Source organism: Phalacrocorax carbo, chromosome 3, assembly GCF_963921805.1.
Source record: "Phalacrocorax carbo chromosome 3, bPhaCar2.1, whole genome shotgun sequence".
Classification (NCBI taxonomy): domain Eukaryota; kingdom Metazoa; phylum Chordata; class Aves; order Suliformes; family Phalacrocoracidae; genus Phalacrocorax; species Phalacrocorax carbo.
The window spans coordinates 71,024,749-71,046,911 of record NC_087515.1 but is presented as its reverse complement, the minus strand read 5'-3'; the positions used below and the strand labels follow the sequence as shown (position 1 = coordinate 71,046,911).

At 44.7% G+C, this 22,163-nt stretch overlaps 1 protein-coding gene across 2 annotated transcripts in view; it reads left to right on the top strand.

Annotated features, from left to right (window-relative positions):
• The first annotated feature begins 1,538 nt into the window (after window positions 1-1,538).
• RNF217 (ring finger protein 217) overlaps window positions 1,539-22,163 on the top strand; it is a 66,839-nt gene continuing 46,214 nt past the window's right edge. For both annotated transcript variants that reach the window (XM_064447365.1, XM_064447363.1), the window contains exon 1: window positions 1,539-2,481. In XM_064447365.1, the coding sequence (XP_064303435.1) occupies window positions 1,837-2,481 (645 nt within the window). In that variant the 5' untranslated portion in view covers window positions 1,539-1,836. The remainder of the gene's footprint in view (window positions 2,482-22,163) is intronic.

The following is a 22,163-nucleotide window of genomic DNA, read 5'->3' as shown; positions in this document are numbered from 1 at the left end:
TTTTTTTCTTTAAGCTCCAGCTTCTTGAATGGCAGGGCTGCAGGAAACTCTGATGTTTATTCATTCATTAGAAGTTTTACACTTTTTATTTTCAAAGTAAGGTTTGGGAGCATAACCTCTAGAGGCTCAAATAAGAAAAGCTAAACAAAGGTATTATTTAAAAGAAATAATTCCTCTGTATGATTTTCCTGCAGGGGTAACTACAGTCTGGCATTGCACAAATTCATTCACACTGACTTTCAGATCAGCTTGGGTCTGGAAGAAATACCGCCTTTTCAAGCTGATGAGCCCCCCAGCCAGCAGATGTTGCCAGTTGCCACACAGAGAGCCTGGGGTGCCTCCTGCTTTCAGCAGGGGAGGGGAGGGCAGGCCCCCCCTGCGGCTTTCTGGGGGGCTCAGCTCCCCTCCAGAATGCATGCATCCTTCAGTGCCATGCTGGGCCCTCCAAACCTGGACTGGTCCCAACCAGTGTCCTCGACACGCCGCGCTCTGGGACAGCTGGAGGGCTGCTGAGCTCAAGCACGGAGCCAGGCAGACGGATGGAGCCGCTCTGGGTCCTGCAGGGCCTGCGTGAGCCTGAGCTAATGAGCTCACTGGCGTTGAGCTGACAGCACACAGACACCCCTGTCATCTCCCCACTTGCAGTCTTCCTCCTCCTCGTACTCTAGCCAGCCCAGCCCCATGCCCTCTCAAGCTGAGCAACCGATTAACTTCTGATTAACACTCTAGACAAAGTTCGGGATGGAAACCGCACTGTCCCTGCGAAGTTACACCGTTGCTGCAGGGTCAGCTCCATGACATCTGCCCGATGTGATGAAGTAACTGCTGATGTCAAGGTCTGGAGATCGCGCCTTCAAGCAGAGGCACTGGCATACTGGCAGACTCTCAGGGCAGAACGCGCAGATGTTCCTCTGAGCCCCTTAACTGAGAGCACCTGAACAACCAGACACCGTTTGGGACCTATGTGGATCCACCAGGTTTTAATTCTTTGAATCATTTTTGTGAACGTCACCGTATCACTTGCTTTTCGTGCGCAGCCCTTACAGGCACAGCTTATTCCTAAGGGCACATGGCAAGGCCAGTGGTGCTTCTGCTCGCTACTGTTTGTTTTCTTTGGGGACGGTTTTTAACGGGGTGCTCGCAGCTTGCTCAGAAGACGCTGCTCCCGGCGCGTAACGGCGTTATGGAAGATAAGCGGGTGTTTGCTCCCCAACGTCCCCCCCACCTTGCTTCCCTCCCCTGCTTTCGAGGAGGAGGCGGTTTCAGGGGAGCGGCGGCAGACGCTGCCCCGGCACAAGGAGGGGCGGAACGGGGCGGCGGCCTGTGTACCGGCACACGGCGGGGAGGCGGGAGGACCCGCGGCGCGGGGCGACGCGCGGGGACGTGGCCGTGGCGCGTAGGCAGGCACGCGGTGTTTACGGTTGAATGAGGGGCGAGGCCAAGGAGCGCTGCGTCAGAGTGGGGCGGAGGCAGGGGCAGGGTGGGCAGGCTGCAGGCAGGGGCCGGGGCCGGGGCCGGGGGCGGTGACGCGCGGGGCGGGGCGGGGCTGGGCGCGGCCGGGCGCGCTGCCCCGCGGCACTCAGGGCTGCCCGCCCGCCTCCTTCTCCCCGGCATGGGGCTCGGGATCCGGCCGGGACTCCGCCGGCGACGCTGACCTGAGCGGCGCCCGCCGCTGCCGGCCCTCCCCGCCCCGCGGCCCCACAGCCCCGCAGGGAGGAGGCCGGGCGGCGGCGGCGGCCGGCGCCCGCGGGCGGTCGGGCGGCGCGGGGCTCGGGACCCGGAAGCAGAAGCGGGGCCGGGAGGCGGCTGGATGGGAAGGATCGGCGGCGGGCGGCAATGGGGGAGCAGCAGAGCTCGCTGAGCGCCCCGCGGGCGGCCGCCGCCGCGCCGCCGCCGAGCCCGGCCGGGGGCCCGCGGGCGCCCAGCCCGGAGGAGCCGCCTCCGCCGCGAGAGCCGGCCCCGGGCGGCGGGGCGGACGGGCCGGGGCGAAGCGGGGAGACGTCGCCGCCCGCCGCCGGCCCCGAGCGGCGAGGGGCCGAAGAGGAGGAGGAGGCGGAGGCGGCGGCCGGGCCGGAGCAGCCGGCGGCGGCCCTGGCGGAGGAGGGGCCGGAGCCGGAGGGGGTTAACGGCCGCCGCCGCCCCCCGCGGCGGCACGTGTACTGCACCGTCTACTGCGTGGAGAACGACCGGCCGGCGGCGGCCCCCGCCCCCCCGCACGGCGGACCTAGCCCCGGCGTGGGGCAGCCCCCGGCGCGGCGCGGGGTGGCGGCGGGTGGCGACCCTCTGTCAGCGGGCGGCAGCATCGAGGTGGTGGACTTGTACCTGCTGCCGGAGCCCTTCTCCGGGCTGATCGCGGGGGAGTTCGGGCCGCTGCTGGTGCTGAGCTGCCGGGTGTGCCTGGAGGAGAAGCCCATCAAGCCCCTTTCCTGCTGCAAGAAGGCGGTGTGCGAGGAGTGCCTCAAGCGGTACCTCAGCTCCCAGGTACGGCCCGGCGGGCGCCGCGAAGGCGTGCTGAGGGTTGGGGGGGCGGGCGGGGAGGGCGCTCGGCGGGGCGGTCGCCGCTGCCGCCCGCCGTGGGGCCGGGGGCCGTGAGGCGCAGGCAGCTCGACCATCGCTCCGGGCCGGGCGAGTTGACTCGGGTGGCGTGGGGACCGCACCCCGTCCCGAACGGAGAGCGTTTGGCAGCCGCCTGCCTCTGAGGTGCTAATGCAGCGCCCGGCCGCCCCCGGAGCGCTTGCCCGCGCGTTGTTAGGCAGCCGGCCGGGTCGGTCGCTTTTCTGTTTGTAGGCTCTTTCCGTCTTTATAAGGGATTTTTCTCCTTGAATTCTCAAACTCTCCCTGTTAACGTGGCTGGCACCAGCCGCCTTTAACGGGGAGTGCGGGGAACGGTAAGGAACAGAGTTTGGGAGCGGCAGCGGCCGCCCCTGAGGCGACGCCTGGAGTCGGGCTGGGGGTTTGGGCCGCCGCCCCGCAGCCCCTCGCACCGCTCGGCGCCTTGTGCTTGCGGGTGTTTGGCGTGCCCTTGGCGGACTCTGCCGCCGCTCGTCCTGCTCCTGTGAGCACACATCGTGTCTGGTGCTACGTCAGTCATGTAAGATGAAAATGGGGGGGGGACGACGTGCAGCCATTCGTGAAGAGTCACAGTTGCAACAGTAAACAACAACTTTTTCTGGAGGGAGAAAAAAACCAAAGCACAAGAACTTTTTCCCTCCTGGTCAGATAGCTGCTCATCCTGAGTAGGTGGCTGCTCATGTATAGGCCGCTTATTTCTTTATCCCTGTTTTGTCAGTCAGGATTGCTGTTTCAAACCGAAATCGTCAGCCTGAAAACAAAGCTCTGCTTTCCCAAGTGTTTTTAGTAGCTTAGTTTAGCATCACAAAACACTTGTGCATTGTTTCTGCCGCTAGTGTAGGCATGCCCTAACCCTAGGGAGCAATGGGAGAAGTATGGGTACGTGGGAAAAACAAAACTAGATAAACCCTTTGCTTACCACCTTTTATGTTTGTATTCAACAGAAGCTTCTGGGACGTGCTCGGTCGAGATGTGCTGCTGTGGTGGTAGAATGAAGTTTTACACCTGTTGGGGCTGGGAGCTGTGCTGGGGCAGCCTGTGCTCCCGCTGGGCAGCGTGCATAGGGACGGGATGGGTGGCCACAGCTACCCCCACGCACTATAAATAGTTGTCGGGCTGTTCTGACCAGGGAACATTTCACTGCTTGGAAATTGCACGTGCTGGCTGAAGAGAAGCATGTGCTCCTCTCTGGGCATTGGTACCCTGTGTAGCATTTACTGCTGCTGGTAGCATTTGTTCTGGCTAATAGTAAACTAATTAGCATTTTTGCGAACCGCCTTTGTTATGTTTAGATAACAAGGAAGGGTTTAATGTGAGAACTGATGAATGGGAGAAGCAGAGTTGTGTTTCATATGTCTCCTGTAACACTGAGACTCGGGAACACATAGTAGGACTTTATGCACAGAGCCCAGAATGGTTTGGTTTGCAGTTAAGTGGTGGACTGGAAGCTGTCAGCCAGTTCTTAGAGCTTGTGCCACCTTCGTGTTTGCTGCTGAGGTCATGTGTTGGAATGTTGTCTTACTTTGAAACTGGAAATTGCAGTGTGGTGTGATGTCAGGGTGGTCTTCTCTGGCTTCTGCAGGTGCATGCAGCCAGCTGCTCTACAAGTTGGCACAATGAATTGTGGTAGTTATTCCCCATTAAAACAGGTAGTAAAACGTTTCAAGGAACGGCAGGGCAGAGCCGTCAGTAATGACCTCAGATGATGAAATTCAGATGTCTGCATTGTAGGCTTAAACACTGAATTCAGGTATCTACGCTCTTTTTTTTTTTTAAATCAGTGATGAAAAAGAGGTGGGGTTAGGGTATAATTTGTCTAAAAGAGTTGAAATGCCACTAGATGTGCCTGTCTTGTCCTCTTTGCTTCATTTGAGTAAGAAGGGGTGTAGGGTCTTACAAGGCTTGAGGAAAAAGTTGTAACAGAGTGAGATTCTGCCCAAACACCAAATAGGTTTGGTATTAGCTGTGAGCTAAACCAATACAGAAGGTAGTCTACAGTGATCCATGGAAGATATGTGATCGAGTAGCTAAAGCCATAGTGAAGAACTCTTCTGCAAGGTTTAGGCTGGACTGTTGGAGGATGACCTAGCAGCTTGGTGGCTGGAGCAGCTGGCTGGCCTGGGCCCCATGAAGTGGGTTTAGCATTGGCCAGCTGTTGGATGCATATGCAAGGATGCCCTCTTCAAGGAGGCCACAACTATTGCTGAACATTCTGCAAAGCTTATCCCAGCAGCTATTAAAAGGTCTGCTTGGCAGATAGCCATATGGGTACTTACTGCTGAGCATAGAAGATGGAGCAGGGATACAGATGTGGAGGAGGGGATGTGTGCAGCAGGGATACCGATCTTGAGGAGGGAGATTCACAGAGCACTTCTGTGGGTGTGTTGTTATAGATGCTGTTATCAGGCAGAATTTTAGTTGCTTGATAAATTTGTTCAGGGAAAAAGGAAACAAAATACTCTCAAGTAACAGTCCTGTGTGTTCTTTCCCTATCTTCCTTTTTTGAAAAGAACAAGAAAGTGATATTTCTTTGAGAAGAACAAAAAGTGATGTATCCTTCCTTTGTGCTGTGGAAGGACCCTGTGACTTATTCTGAGGAGAGAGAAAAGGCTTTTCCATGTCAGTTATGTTAGAGGAGTTTCTGGGAAGGATGAGTGGAAAGGCAGTATAGGATAGAAATGTCACCTTTCATCTTTAAGACATAGCACTTCATGTAGCAAAGAAAAAAAAATTTACTGAAAATTCAAAAGGAGTAAATGTTGAAAAGCTGTTTCTGTTTGACAGTTTTAACAGATTTTTCACTTCAGGTACAGGCAGCTTGATCTAGGGATGTACCTGAAACTCAAAACAAACCAACTGAAACACAAAACCCCAAGCAGCAATATGCGCTGTTAAGATCTGGCTTCCTTGTCAGAGAAGTAGCAATCTGTGCCCTTTGTTTGAGAGGACATTGGCTGACTCTGTCTCTGGAGAAGCAGTGGTCTTTCATGCTGAAAATGTGGAGTATGTTGGCAGAAGTATAATGCTTAAAATAATTCATGTTGCCTTTAATATCTGTGTGTGTGTTTTCCCACTGAAGAAAGATGGATTCTTGATGATGGTTTCATTGTGATTTCTGAAATGATGGTTAATGGAGTAGCAAAGTAAAACCCTGTTAATGCAATCTGGCCTATTCTATGCAAACACATAACAGCATCAGAGCTTCTGCCTTGGAGCCCTTTATAGATAAGAAAATCAACTGAAGTTTTAGGCATTATTGAAGATTATCCAGATGAAAACACTCCCACTACAGAGTTTGCTTGTAGTGTTACTGGCATGCTGGAAAATGAGGGTAATTGATTTAGGAATGTCGCATCTGAAGGTCCTTAGAGGTTAATTCCAGTCTTTCTTATCACTGGCACCTTCCTGCATAATCCCTTTCAAAGATTTAATGGCTGGAGCAGAAGCTTAGCAGGCGAGCCTGGAGCACCCAGGCTGATCTGGAGCCTGACTTTTGGTAAATTGCATAACTTCATCTCTGCCTCAATTTAGCTATTCTCCTGGCTTAATACTCACAGACCCCTCAGGGCTTTTCAGGGTCTGACTATGGCCAGTTTATCTACCATTCAAAACAAAATTACTATTACTTTATTCTCTTGGACCCAGAGAAACTGAGAGAGGGGAAGGTATGGGTGATGGGTTAGCATGAAAGAGGTTGTGGCTCTTGCACCTCAGGACCTGATATGGGTCCCAGAGAGCCTGGGTCAGGCCCCAGCAAACCATAGCTTCAGGAATTGATGCAGCCCAAAGCTGTTCTTTGTTGTTATGTTTGATCACAAACATCAAATGGATGAGGCTGAAGAGTGGGAATGTTTGAAATGTCAGTGCTCTTCCAGGACCGTGGTGCTCATGGAGGCCATCTTCATGGGCACTCAGGTATGTGCCAAGTGAGGTTGGGGTCAGAAAGGTGGGGGAACTGTTTCCCCTTTGTCTGGGAACTGTGGGCTTCTACAGTCGTGCACCCAGCATACAAACTGGGGACAGGGGAGAAGAACAGGGGTGCTCAATTTCACAGATGTAATATTGCATTCACATCTCCTTCAGTTCCCATTTTCCTCTCCATTTAACATAGCACCAAGCCTGGGTTATTCCAGAAACTGTGTTCAGACATAGGTTTGCTACGTGAGTGATTCACTTTTTAACATCTCCTTGCTGCTTTTATGTCTGAGTCATATTTGCACCTGGTTCTGCTTTTTGTCCAGTTGTGTGTGGACAGTGGGATGGTGGGAGTGGGGTTTGTTTGGAAATTTTCTTTAAAAATAAACAAATAGGTATGGGAAGAATTTTTACTTGAGAGGGAGAAGACCTAAAGTTTAACTAGGTTTTTATATTTAACTTATCCCAGCCTGGTAAAGAGGCTAAGGTTTATATGTGTTTTCTCATCTCCCTAATCTGTAATCCTGACAAGTGCTATTCAGAACAACAAACTTGCTCTTCACTTTTTAGCATTATCTAAACCAAAATAACACTTGCTGTTTCCTAATATCTATAAAGTACAACATGTTCTCTAATAAATATTTGAAGCTACATGTATGTCATTGTATCTATACTTGTTTCACTTTTCCTATAAAGTGCCTGTGAAAGTTTTATAGAAACCTTAGTGATTTGACTGCCTGCTTTTTCTACATGCAAGTTAGGAAACCTGATAATCCAGTTTTGATCCTATACTCATTAGCGATGCTTTATTTTGTAAATCTTATAATTCTTTGGGAGCAGTCATTCTTACAGTAAAAGACTTCGGGTGAATTAATTTAAACAGCATACTATATTCTCAGTCAGATATTATGATGCTTTAATTATAGGAACTCCAATGAGATTAGTGGCCATGAGTAAATTGGAAGGGATTGCTAGGGGTGGGGAGGGGCTGCATCCAACAGCATTTTGTGCATGGCTGGTTTTGGTGGGACTAAAATCCAGGTCTCCTTTCCTGAGCGTCAGCTGTGGAGGTTGTCTTCCCTTTGCCCGGGACCTGCTACCAGTCTTCCTCTGTCTGTGACCTGAGATCTTGTTTTTGACCCCTTTCTTTTCTGTGCATGACCTCTTTCTGAAAGACCTGGGCAAAAAAAGCAGCAGACTGTTACAGTTAGGATTTTTGTGGGGCATGTGATTATAAAGCCACGTAGTGAAGAGGAGAATTTAGGAGCAGGCTGTATTGCCTAAAACTAGTACTGGCTTGGAGCTGGAGGGGCTTGACACCTGTGTGCCTCTTCAGGTGTCTGACGGTATCTTATAAATGATACACCTTCAAAGCTGTAGTCTGGTTGCTGATGAAAACCAGCCAGCAGAAATGTAGGCACCAAGTGCTGAATCATCTGATGGTTAATAAGCTGCTTGTGCCCTGAGTCAAACCAGAGCTCAGAACGGCCACTGTCATTCAGTGGGGGAGAAGCTCTGTGTTTGCAATTGCTATTAATCCAAAAACATACTCTGACACTAGCTAGTGAGTTGCTAGGATGGCTGCTGACTGGCTACCAGGAGCTGGTGGCAGGACGAGTGGCCACCCTCCAGCTGATGTTGCAAGAACACAGAAGTTTCCAAAGGAGGAAGAGAGGTGCAGGAAGAGAAGAGTCTATATTTATTACCTGCTCTATTACAGGCTTTCCAAACCAAATCAGCTGCTTCAGCCACTGTAACATGGCTATGTTCTGAGTAGAGGGAGGAGGCAGATAGACCTGGTCCATCAGCTGTGAGCAGCCTGTAAGCTGCAGAAGGACCTAAACCTCTTCACTGTCATTTTCAGCAAACAGCTTCTGAAAGTCTACTGTTCTTCTGCTGTATTGTATGCAGAGGCAGTGCTGAAATATTGCTGCATAGCCAGCTGTCCAAGGGTTACTGTCACAGCTCAGGATAATGCCCGAGTACCTTTAAGATCATGAGCATTCATCTTTAAGGTTGCTAGGCGTATGGCTGGCTTTTAGTCACTCTTGAATGCTTGTTGATGGATCCAGTTTGGGCCAAAACTTGTTTGGAACAACATTTCACAAAATTAAGCATCGCTGGAAATACTTTTAAATTCTTTTTGAAGAAAAGTAGTTTTGAGCAATGTTCTTGAATGGTAGTACTGCCTAGTTGTCCTAGTGTGTGTGTCATCATGCCACCACTTTGTGTGGTATGTTTGTTCCCTCTGTGAAAGTAGCTGCAAGCTTACTCTACATGGATAGCTATGACTTCCTCTTGTTTGGATAAGTCTTTGCCAGATGTAGGACTGGAATATGTGGCCATAGAGTGAAGGGGGAAAAGAGTGGCTGTTCTTACAGCTAAGATTTCTGTTAAAATTCTAATCTGTAGGATCAGAGATGTTGGGACTAGAAAAGATGGTGCCACCTTTGAACAGCAGCAGGAAGGGTTTTGCTAATGGGGGAAAGCCTGAATTCCTGGGGTGAGGATAAAGGGTGTCATGAAATTGTTGATGTTGGTAGCAAGGGGTGAGGTTAAATGGCAAGTCCTCTAGTGGTGCTGTGAATTTGTTGGTGTTGATAGTAAACCTGATTTTGAAGGGTAAAGACTTCCTATTAATGTGAAATTGCAGTGGGAGATGAGAACTGATTTGTTTTAACTTGGGTTGAAGTCCGATTTTGAAAATGTGGAATTTCTGGGAAGCAGAAGCCCTGCTTGTCAGCTATCTCCCATGGCCAGTGTGTTGTACCTTGCTGGTCGGTCGGAGGTGTTGGCATTGGGGACTGTAGACAGGGTGAGCCATGAGAAAGGACACTATCTGTGGTGTACCTTCCCTCCCACTGCTCCCACCAGCTGCTCCCAGGAGCTACCAGATGCAGGTATGGACTCAGTCCATGAATTTTAAAGTGAAATGAGTTGAAAAGTGAACTGTTGGGTTTTAATTGCCCAAACAAAGAGAAATGAAGGAGTTAAATGGTGGTTGGGAAGGCCTTCAGCTCACCTCTGCCTGGTTCCTCTGTTTTTCCACCCAGAGCAACTGTTCTTTCAACTGCTCTGGGGCCTCTTGGCCCTTCATTCCTCTCTTCTTCTTGTACAAATATCTCGCTTCCTGCTGTCTAAACCAGCCAGGCTCAAGGAAAGTACGTATCTTACAAGACCAGGATGTAAGTACATTGTCGAAATGATTAAGAGTTGTAAGGGATGTAATTTCTTCAAAAGAATTTTAACTGGTGAAGAAGGGCATTATTTACCCACCCTTGTTACACTGGTTTATCTGTCTTTCAGTATGCTTTAGCTGCTTGTGCTTGTTTATCTTCCTCTTTTTTTTTTAACACTTTCTTTACAAATTCTATTTAAAAAACCCAGTCCTTGCCTGTAGGATTTTGTTAGCCAAGTACCTATGACTTTTTTCTAGTATAGTCTATATTTTTTTCTAGTATAGAAAAAGTGACAAATTTATCTAGTGATGAAGAGGCTATTTAAACTTTGAGTCCATTTTTAAGTACTTCAAAAACTTTTGCTAGGCAAAGAAATGCATTTTATTTGGAAGTTAATGTGAACATAAAAGCAAAAGCATTCCTGTTGAACAGCCAGTTCTTAAATGTACATTTTTCTGCTGTGGCACGCATATGTTTACTGTATAGGTAAATAAAATTTGTGACAGCAGTTACTTTATGTAAGTGAAATAGGAAAAAATTAGAATGAAGAACAAATTCAAGACTTTACTCATAAAGAAAGCTTTATGGATTTCTGTGCATAAGGTCAAAAGTGTAACAGTTTAAGGCAGATTTGGAACTGGACCTGAAATAGCTTCAAGTCCACGTTTACCTGAGTAGCTACCTCTCTGCTTCAATTTAAGATTGATGTATATTTTCCTTGACAAGCTTGTTGTGATGTATGGTTGCTCCTGTTTATTTACTTAATTGTGAGAAAGGCTGTGTGCTTCCTAGATTACAATTTCATGAAAAGATAAATTTCTGAAGCTATCCCACTTCCTTTTCCTTATGACCTTGCTAGTAGACTGTAGTGCACTTATAAAACATCAAGTGTCTCTTCTATAAGGAATATCAGATTGATATAATAACAGAAGTACTTTTCCCCTTCTCTGGACTTTTTTCCCCCAGCCGTGTTTTTATTAAGTACAGTACAAACTATATTGGATATAGTAGTGGAAAACAGAAAGGGTGGAGTTTAATATTCTCAAGCCTAGTTATGCTGATGTTGTGCGTTGTTTTCTACCACTGACATGGTACGAATGGCATCAAAGGCAGGTACCTCTCTAGTTTAGTTGATTTGGTTCCCTGATCTTGTAGGAATGGTGGTGTATCCACTCAGGGATGTAGGATGGGGATCTGACTGACTCTGTCCCTTTAGCCTGTAGGAAAGGGAAGTTCTATCCAAACTGTTTGAGCTGTGATGTGGCTCTGTGGGGTTGCTCACACAATACAAGGAAGGAAGAAGAGCGAGAAGACTATTGCCAGGATGGGAATGGCTTGATGATGTTGTAGAAATCGGTTTGCCCCAGAAGGTGGGCTTGCTCAGGGTAAGCTTTTGTAAAACAAAAGGGAATCATGAGGGCTGGTGGCCTCCATATATAAGGTGGATCTTTGGCCTGTGTTTAAACCTGCAGCTGAATTCTGGCCAGTTATTGTGGTAAATGGTGGCCAGAAAGTGAAATGGGACTAGCTCTATTTGTGGCTTCCTATTGGATGAGGGCTAGCAGGAAATAAATCTAACCTTGAAAAGGAAAAAAAATACTTTAAACACAGCTTAAAGTACAGAACTTACAGGAAAGTAATGAGTTAGTGCTATACTGGACTGCTGCAGACTTTTATACCCTACAGGTAGCTAAGAGGGGTGGAGTAGGTAGATGCAGTGTGCCATCTGTGGCACGATTACAGAAGTGCTGTGAGAAGTGCTGATTTCCTGAACAGGCAAAATGAAGTGATTTGCTACTGTCAGTACTATTGCTGCTGTATGGGGGCAAATAAATGGTGGGAGAGAGCTTCTTAATGCTTTCAGCTATTTTAATGTTGCTTGCTGTGTGAGTGCGCTTTGGGGAAAGGACTCCTTGTGCATTTCCATTCCAGCACACCTGTGCAGTGCCAGGAATAACTTGTCTGCTTAGAAGTACTCTTTTGGAGGTCTTAGGGCAGCAGGTATGTAGACTGCTCAGTGCTTTTTCAAGTGCATGTGCAGCTCGGTTACACAATAGCTTGGAAACTTTGCTTAGTTAACTTTATGGTATAAGCATGCATCTTAAAAAGGGGAAAGACTGTGCAGTTTAAAAGTTTTTTTGGAATGGATGGATCCACAAAACAACAAACATGCCCCATAGTATTTAGATGCCAAGTGTTGCATACCAACTACAAAATGTAGATGTTAGGACTCCAGGCAGAGTTATGGTGGTAACAGTATATTTTAATGTGGCAAACTAATCCTACTCGGATTAAGGCAGAAAAACAATTGTAAAACACTGGAGTTCTGTCTAAATGTTGTTGCTGTTAGAGGCTTATGAGTATTGACATATACACAGCCATCTAGACCTCAAAGTGGCCCAAGTGAAATACGTTATTAAAATCTGGATATTTCAAAGTACACACATCTGGTCCCCATTCATCTCACATAGGGGCAGTTGTATTTCTCAGTAACACATAGAGTGGTTGTCAAACTTCTGAAGATGCACGTTCTTTCAAGGTATTATATGGCATTGTAACTTTCTTCTAAATTACTAGCATCTCCCCAGTCTCTTCAGTTTTAAACCTTCCTTGCCGTGAGTTGTGACTATTACTGATGGACATTGCTGAGTGCTTTTGCCCCAGTGAAGTAGGTATTTCATGTGATGGCTTGATTTGTCATTCTTTTTTTGAGAGTAACTCAGCACATCCTGCCTGAAGTATTCCAGAGTGTAATGCTTCATGAGGACCTCACCCAAGCCAAGACAGGTAGTGTGAGACAAGGCCAAGCTATCACTTCTGGTAAATGAGTTCTGGATCTCATTCTTTTTCCTTCTATATCAAGAAAAGCAGACCTTGTCTACATTAATTTTAGCCAGCAGTACTGCTCAACCCAACCTGCAGCTTGTTCCCTCCTGTTTCTTTATCATCTGATCCACCAGCAGAAAAAAAATCTGGTTTAAAAGTAACCTTTTACAAACATTTTTTTTACTTTTCCTAATCTTATTAAGTCCCTAATTGTCTCGTGCACCACATTGAAATGCTTATTCCACCACAAGGTGGTATTGAATAAAGTGTTCATGGATAAGAAGGGACACTTATTTTGGCGACTGTGACAGCCTGACAAGATGACTGAAAAGGCAGCGTGAAGGAAGGGGACAGAACATGTTCAAAATGACAGCATGTGGAGGTTTTAATTGGAGCTTGATGAAATTAAACCTGCAATTTGGTCCTGTAGCTGCATCATTTCCTTTTTCACAATCCAGACAGAAGTCATGGCTTGCCCAGCACCTGAAGGTGCGTCTGCACCCACAGCATTTGCGCGGGTGTGGTGGCACGGTCCAGAGTGCTTCTCCAAGCTGCTCGCAGCGCTGAGATTCCCAGTCCAGGCCAGGCTGGTACCCACCAGTCTGGTGTCTGCTGCCTCTGGCATCATTAAATAAGAAGCTCTCAGCTAGCTGGAGTTTTAAAGCACCCCCAAGTGTTTTACAGCATAGAACAGATTATTCCTAAGGCAGTTTCACAAGCAAAGTTTTTCATGTGAATATTTTTGCAGATGGGGAACCTCTTTTTTTTGATCTTGATTGTTTCAACAGGTTTAGTTTGCTGCAGCCAAACAGTTCCAAGTATGATTATTATTTTCTTGAGAGAATTTTTTCCTGCACCAAAGAGCTCTCAAAAGAAGTTCCTTGTTGCTCCTCATCTCTTTGAATAACAAGTGAAAAGATGCAGAGCTCAAAATGATATACGGATTTTGGGGTTTTGTGGGGTTGTTTTTGCGGAGCAGGGTAGGTGGGACTTTTTTCTTTTTTTGCAAAGACACAGAATGCCTGAAGGCTGTTATTAAATGTGATGTTATTTAAAAATGCACAAGAGAAAAAGATGCGGTGCTGTCATGGAAGAACTCGTATGCATCATCTTGAGATCTTTGCTTGTGAAGGTTGTTTTTGAACTTGGTCATACAGTCTCTTGGTACAAGTACAAAAAAAACCTTTTTTTGAAGGCAACCAAAATCAATTCATTACTATTCCAGTATATTCTTTTCCACTCTAATTGATTTTTAAAATGTTTTTATATTTTTAATGGGTTTTTTGTTTTATGCTTTTGACCCATAAAAATTTTAAGCCTGTTTTTACAATGAATATAGGATATTTTTTTTAGCATTATGTAGTCCACACTTCTAGCATGTGCATTGGCATGAATGGGCTGTAACTACAGGTTTCACAAGCTAGAACCATGTTTGTTAGTGAGAAGTATTGGGATGTTTGGGGGAAGGGGAGGAGACAGGGAGGGGGACCCTGTCCTTGCCTCAGTGATGAACTGGCACCAGATGGTAAGTTTTCTGATACTACCTTACCATTTAGCTTGTATATTGAGTTTTGAACTAGGATAATTTTGTTTTATCAGTCCTTATGGTGAAAAGAAAGATCAAGGAAGAAGGTTTTTGATTTTCATTTTTCAAGTAGGAGCCCTCCTGACTGTTGGAACATTAGTAGGAGGCAGCAAATCTGGGTTAATGATGACAGATGATGCAAGTGGCTAATAATGATGGAGCCACTAAAAAGGTGAATGCAATTTGATGTAGTGGAGAGAGGAGAGCAATGAGGCTATTGTGTGTGGCAAAGCTTTATTTGGAATCTTGGGCACCAGGGTTTAATAAAAAATGGCAGGAACTGGGAAGGACTGCAAGGAGAAAAGTGCTATTGCTCAGATGCAGAACTGCTTATTTTAGCATAACAACTGGGAGGAGAAACAGCTTCCCTCTCTAAATGCAAGAGGGTGTAAGCTGGGTAGGACTTCTAAAGAAGTTTTGGCACAACACAAACTGTAAAAATTGTAATGAATTAAGTTAGGCTAGAAATCAGCACGAGCCTATATATTAGCCTGTATGTTTGGGATAGAAGGGAAGGACCTGGGAGAGTCATTCCAGTCTCTGAATTTGGGAAGAAGGGTGCAGTATCTGAGCAGTTATCAAAGCCAGCACCTTTGTTCTCAAAAAGAACTGGCTATGTAGCACCATTATGCGCTGAATTTTGCCCGGTCGAATGGGAAGGCCGCTTGCGCTTCTCAGTGCACTTTATTGAGGAGAAGCTTGAGTCCACTGAGGAAATGGTAGAATTATTGTATTGTCTGGTGTTACTTTTTTAACCATTGAAAGCAGCAAGGGGTTTTCTAACACTCAATGTGTACCTGCAAGCAGTGCACTTCAAACCATGCTTTGTGTTTGGTATTTATTGGTCTATAAGGAATCTGAAGTCAAATGTCTCGCACTGTTTTTAGGAGATAGGACTTTTAAATAAATTTCAAAATTGTGTTTTTGAGACTGGTTTTGGTTAGATGGATCTGGCTGAATCAGAGCAATTTCCAAGTAGTCCCCTGCCTCAGCTGGGGGAGGAGACTGCATTGCTGTTACCTGAGTTGACCTAGGCTATAGAGGATGTCTTTGTGAAATGACTCTCCAAGGGAATTCGTGCAGGCTGTTGTATAAAGAAACTTACAAGAGAGAACAATTAGCAAAGAGGAGTGATTGTTTTAGTTTCCACATATTGCTTTTATGTGAAAACAATGAACAGAATATGTGGTTATGGTACCAGAGAAAAGCTATGTAGCACTAAAAAACAGTCTCTGAAATTGGGTGGTTTGGGTGTGGGGTTTGTTTTGAATGTTTTTGTGTGAAATTACAGTTACCAGCTGGGTGAATGTACTGTAAATTACTGGAAGGTGGTAGCTGGTTGTTGTTGAACTTCCTTGTCTTTCTGTTAGTCTCTAGTTTAGCTGTATGATTCACTTGACAGGCTGCATCCTCATCATTATGGATCTATATCCTGATGTCTCATTCTAAGGTATTTTTCCTTCCAGTTTTTGATACCAGTATCTGACAAGTTTTGTGGAAGGATTTTAGCATCCTTAAAGTACTTATGCTGCCTGCCAGGTAGTCTTTTGGTAGCTTGAGATGATTGCAGGGTGATTTATTTGGGATTCAGGTGAAATCCAACCTGGTTCTGTGCCTGGACTGGTGTCCATAGGAAGGAGCTTTGCGGCTGAGATGCAATAAATGTTGAGTTTCTCTATTCATCACTGAATATACCTGCAGGCTGCCTGAATTAACTTGTTCAAGCTGTTATCTCTTTATAGGTGCTATATGCAGAAGCTAGATCCACAGGGAAAATCAACAAATCTTGCACAGGGGTAGAGGGTGGATACCCAAGTACATGTATCTTGTGTCTTTAATGTTCTGTATTTGTTTACACCTTTGAAGATGTGTAGCATTAAAGAACACTTTTATTCAATTCTTGTTAAATTAGGTTTATACAAGACTGCACTGGTCTCCTGCAGGGTTTTAGTTTCACATAGTGTCTCTGAGTTCACCAGTGAAGACTGGGAAGATACATTTCATGGAAGCACTAATCAATTTAATTTTTGGCTCTGAAAAGAGTATCAGGCACTAATCTGATCATGACAAGCCTACTTCTAGATTTGAATAAACCTTACACAAACATGAAGACTGATATATGCTGACACCAACGGGCAATGAAACATGAAAACTATTTCTGAAAGCTGTAAGCTTATAATTTTTAATGGATTATATGTAAGACATGGTGGGAAGACTGGTGAGACCTATATCTGGAATACACCAAATAGTAGTATATCTTGAAAACACTGAAGAAATAAGGAAAGGCAGATAAAATGAAGAAAATGTCAGGCCGATACGTATTTTGAGTGGGTTATAAAACCTTTATTTATGGCAGGAAGTTGAGCTTCTTCAGAAGGTATATGCTTATCTAATGAATGCTGTAAAGAACCTGGAGAGTGACCTCTTCTCACCAGCTTCCAACTTTTGCTCTCTTTCTTCTTCCCTTTCCTGGATGAGCTTCCTTTCCACTGTCAGAAGCTTTTTAAAACGGCATTTCCTTTCCATAGTGATCCTTTTGGTTACAGTACTTGCAGTCATGCTCTGAAAAGGTAGAGGTTTATATAACTTAAGACTAAATAATGTTATAGATTATTCATCAATACTATTAAAGTGAAAGTTCTGTAGTGGAAGAAATCTAGCACCTCTTGTATGCTGTATGACTTTAGGAGAAGGAATTGTTAATCAACCATGGACCCTTCTTATCTCTGTTGTATTGTTGGGACTGTTTGTCTTGGTTTTCTTCCTGACAATGTATAACTGACCAAGAGATAAAGACCTCCTTGCAGGACTATCTTTCTAATCAGATGTCACGTCCGTTTCTCCAGCTGCTTTTGAGCAAGTATGATCCACATAGCAGATTTCTCCGAGAGCTGGCCACACTTTGCCCTGGTGGCATTACACTGTAGTGTTAAACTAAGACACTTAAGCCAAGGCTGAACCTTCATGACACATCAGTTACAGCTGGCTTAAGAAGCACTTGACTGTTCCTTGCTATCTCTGTACACCTCTGGAGCGGGGGCTGAACTATGTTCACAACAGTGAAATTGCACCTTTTTTGTGTTTTCTCTTCCCCCCCGTACAGCAGTATCGTGGGAAGCATTGTTACTTGGGCCTTGGAGAAGTTGGGATTTATCTCTTTTCTGGACTAGCCTATGTTACTCTGTTACTCAACTGTGATTTCAGCACAGTGATTTTGAAGATCAAGATCGATACCACCAACAGTATCTGTATAATAGAAGCACTAGGCTAAAGTTTTGAAATTTGAAAGTATAAAATCACAAAAGCCTGTGACAGAAGATCATCTTACTGTTGCATTGATCATTACAAAACATTTTTTGAAGATAGCTCCCCTCCTTCAATTAACTGAAGAACTCTTGATTTTGTTCTCCCTTTCCTTATCTGTCTCTCAGGCTCTATAAGCCAAGAGAAGAGGGTGTGCAAATTCAGAAGGAAACTAATAGCAAGAGTACGAACATAAAAATCCAAAAGGAAACATGAAAGGAGAAAGGAAGCTATGCAAAATGTATATATTCCCTCTTTCATGGAATGATCTGTAATTTAACTCCAGTATGAAGGTTTAATTGTCATCATAAATATTTGTATTGTTACGGTAGTAAAAATCATTTGATATAGTATTTACAGGTTCAAGGAAATGTCAACAATTTTTCCTGGAGTGCATGTATGTTCCTGTCCTGCTGTCCAGGAGGTGTGGGTGAACCAGAACACAGCAAAACCAGCAGGGTGGAGGTGGCAGAGGAATTAAATTGAAAGGGACAGGAAGCCTTTTTCTGGATGCAGGGCCATGACGTAGGAGCTGAAGGCAGTCTGCATGCCAATGGCAATCCTGTAAGGCTTCTTATGTAGAGGATGAAGGCTAACTAGGGCTGGCGTGGCAAAGAGTAAGAACTGTTTGGTGTGGGGAGGCCTGGTGCAGGAAGACCAGAAGAGATGTGGGGAGCAGAGAGGTAGGGTGGCTGCTGGCTGGGGTAGGCTGCCTGCAGGCTGCCAGCTGAGGATGCAGGGTTCTGCTTGCTGTCTTCATTTGCGCTGCCTAGGATAAGATCTCTCCTGGCATATCTCTCTCTTGCAGCTAGTACTGCTAGTGGTTATTCCCTAAGTTCAAGTGTCAAGTGTTTTGGTCTTTTTTTCCTACACACATGCAGATCATCTTCCAGCTTGCTGACAAAGTACATAGAAGTGGATACTCTCCAGTACAACTGGTTTTGAGGAGGAAGATTATTACAGCTTTCATGATTCTAGGAGCTGTGAGATGAGAGAGAATAATGTAATAGTTCAGGTAGGAAAACTGTTGGGTTTTTTTCCTGGCAGTATTAGAGACTTCCAAGGCGACCCTAGCCAAGTCCCCTAATCTAGACTTCTCACAGATGACTACTTCATGCAGTGACTCAGCTTGTCAATTCACCTGATTCAAGGTCACTAGGAGCTATGCTTTGAGGTAAATTATGGTGACATTAGGAAAAAGACATTCTTGTTTGCAAGACATTCATATGCTGTAATGAGGAACTAATAACTTTCTTTAGAGGTTTGCTGTGTAGAAATAGCTGAGGATGTACATAAATAGAGATCATAAAAGCATCTTTTTAATTTTATCATACTTTGTCTGGTGAAAGACTTGCTAACCTTTCTTACTGATTTCCCATTTGCAAAAATGTAATCAAATGGAACTGTAATTTGCACTTAGCTTTAAGCACAGCTATTTGTATTTTGGAGACTTGGCACACAAAATGTGCACAGTGAATGGAAATTAGCACTGGTGTGGGGTTTCTTTTTTCCTAATTTTACTAATGTTTACTGTTTTCCTGATGTATATAATTTTGTCAGACTTCCTTATGTAAGTTGTTCACTGTGCAAAATTTGCACAGTTGTTCTGCATGGGGAGGCATGAGATGCAACTGACCATTTGGGGAATCACTGGTCAGTTGGAAGACTCAAGCACTTTTCTGTTCTATTTGAACGATATATAAGCCTTTTCTTCAGTCTTCTGTAATTCTTAGCATACTTGCATTAAAATATTTGTACTAAACATGTATTACAACAGAGGTTGAAAGTAAACTCCAGAGACCTCATTATCAAAACAGCTTTATAATTAGGATACCCTATGCACCAGAATACAACAAAGGATTAATTTTGTCTTTAATAAAAGATGTTTAATTAAATATAAATGATTTCATAAACTGTTCTTAAACTTTCCCTTGATACTCCCGTACCATTGCTTGACAGCAAGTGGCATGTGGATTTAAGTGTAGGCATCCTTTGGCTTTTTCAGATTTGCCATTTTTACCTAACTGACCCAGTATTAAAGGATTATATTTTAATATAAATTTTAAAACATTTGTTTAGGTTTTTTTCTTGCTGTTGAGGTAAATTACCCTGTTCCCAAATGAGGCTTGACAAAATAAATAAGCCTTTTATAGGCTCTTTCAGCTGTTCCAACTATGTCACCTTCAATTTATGTAAGGCATGCATAGAGTATGGGAGAGAGGAAGGTCAAAGAGTGGCTTTCATTCAGTTAACCACTGAATTTCAGAGGTGCCATGTTACTGTTAGTATCATTAGTTACTTGATACTAAAAGTTCAGTAAGCCTGTAAGAAATGATGGAGTTGCACAGGCACTCAGCAGGACATCAGCTGATCACACTGGGCAGGGAGGACTGCCAGGGACTAGCTCTGGAGGGATGCTTCTGCCATCCCTCCTATCCAGTTGGGAATAAGGGGGTGGGAAAGTCACTGAGCCTGATGTCTTGCCACCAAGGCAAGTGCCAAGACATGTTTTAACAAGTACCAGAAATGTTAACTGTCAGGGAAAGCCCTTTATTGGGGACTGCCAAGCTGTTTTTTCTGTCTTACTGGTGCTGCCAGAAATTCACAAGTTTTGTGATACTTATGGTTCAAAAACTTACAGCATATTGGGGTGGATGGGTAATCAAAAGTAGGCACGTGTGGACAGAAATTCTGAAATTGCTGAATTTACTAGGAAATTAACACAGCCACGTTTGTTCTCATGCAGTGTTGTTTTGATTCTTTTAGAGAAATGTCAGTGCAATTTGGAACCTATTTCTGCAGCAGGATGCCACCCGTTTCCCTTACTGCAGGCAGCATTTTGGTGAAAAGTGCATAATAAACACATTGCTTATCTTGGTGTTTGGGTGTGCTCCCAAAACCACAAAAGGCACAAATACAAATATTGCTTCCTTTCTTTTGCACAGAAAATCTATGTGCTTTGGGGCAGCAGTTTCCTGGGCGGCAGCAACAGCAGTTCTCGGTGGCAGCTCCTGCTGTTTGGTACAGGTGAGGGCTAAAAGGAGACTTTACAAGTGCAGAGCCTTCCCAGGATGAAGGTGCAGGAACAGTTCAGAGGGTAGCCAGCCTCTGTATGTGTGTTATTAAATTGAGGAAAACTAGGTGGATTCACAAAACTTTGAAGAGCAGACTATTTTTCCCCTTGTGCATCAGGTGAGAGGACATTATGTTCCAGGGAAAAACTGGAGAGAAAAGATGTGACTTGTGGGAAAGGTAGGGACTTCCTAGGAAAGGCTGAAGTGGGTGCTGCCGCTTTTTTTCCTGAATTTTCCCTTCTTGTCATCTTCCTCTCCCCAAACAAGCTAGAGCAGCCATGACTGCTTTTCCCTTTCTGAGGTAAACCACTGCAGCTAGCCAGGCTTCTACAGAAGCTTGTATTGGTGGCAAATGATTGTCAATGATTGCTTAACCATAGAGGGTTATTGCAGTTTGCAACTATTAGTAGAAGTATTTGCTCTGGAAGAACTGCTGAGTTATTCTTCTAAAAAAAAAAAATAAATTTTTTATGCCATTAAAAATCTGAAACAAAACTAATATTTTGAGAGAGGTCATATTTGGATAGACGGGTCAGTGGTGTTGTTTAATGTCATGTGGTGTGCTTCCATTTCAATGAAAATATCAATGAAATGCTAAATCACATACTTTCAGAAAGCTTTTGTCTCCTTGATAACAAACATTCTATTTATTTTCTTGTCTCTTTGTCACAAAAACTGTCCATCCTTTCATTTTGGTCTTGCGAAATTCGTGGAGATGCATGTCCTGTGTACAAGCCCACTCGTGCTCTTTCTGTTACCATGCTCTGTAATGATTCCCTTATCCTGGGCTGCTTCAGTTCCTACCTGTTAACCTCTTTCCCATTGATGACTGTATATATTCTTCGGAAATAATTAATGAAACTAGAATCTCTTCAACTAGTGTTGAATTCAATTACTACTGGAGTCTGTGGTTTCAGAAGTGGAGATAGATATAGTTAACTTGATACCTCTTTTACCTAACTTCACCTGCCCACCCCCTGGTCCCCAAGCTGCAGCCCTTGCTGGTGGTGGTTCAAAAACTCTTGGTATCTACTGGGTAGGAGCAAAGCCACTTCTTTAAATATTCAATGTGGCAACCTAGTTTCTGGAGCCCTGCATAAGTTAAATGCTGGCAGAAGTGATGTTTCAAGGTATCTAACAACCTGTTTATCACTTTACAAAACCTCATAGGCAATAATCCTTGATTATTTTTTGGGGGGTGGGGTGGGGTGGTGGTTTAGACAACTTTGAAGTAATCTTGTTTGTAAATAGTTAGTATCTACAGAAATGATAAATAGTGTTTTCCTCCAGTTGAAAGCTGTTTTTTTCCTACCATAATTGCTTTTAAGTTGGAGTTCCTGGAGGTGGTATCTTTACTTGTAGAATAGAGTATTTAGTAAAAATTCTTTGCAGTGTATGTCAAGGTAATGAGGTGTCCTGTTCATAGTATATCTTTTATAATCATTGTTTTATTCTTACAGGTAACTGCTTCACAGTGTTTTGTAGCATGTGTGACAGTTGTTGGTGAAGTTCCTCCCTGCTTCCTGGTCCAAAGTTGCTGAGGATACCTATTAACTTAGTTGTTTCATTACAAGTCATGCATTTCATCTTAAAAAGCCTAGTTACTTCATAACTGTTCCCTTTGCTTTAGCTTCACAGATAAGACTCTTGTATCCTTCAGGGAGACAGCTGAGAGGAGACCAGAAATAGTGCCACCAGAGAAGTGGAAAG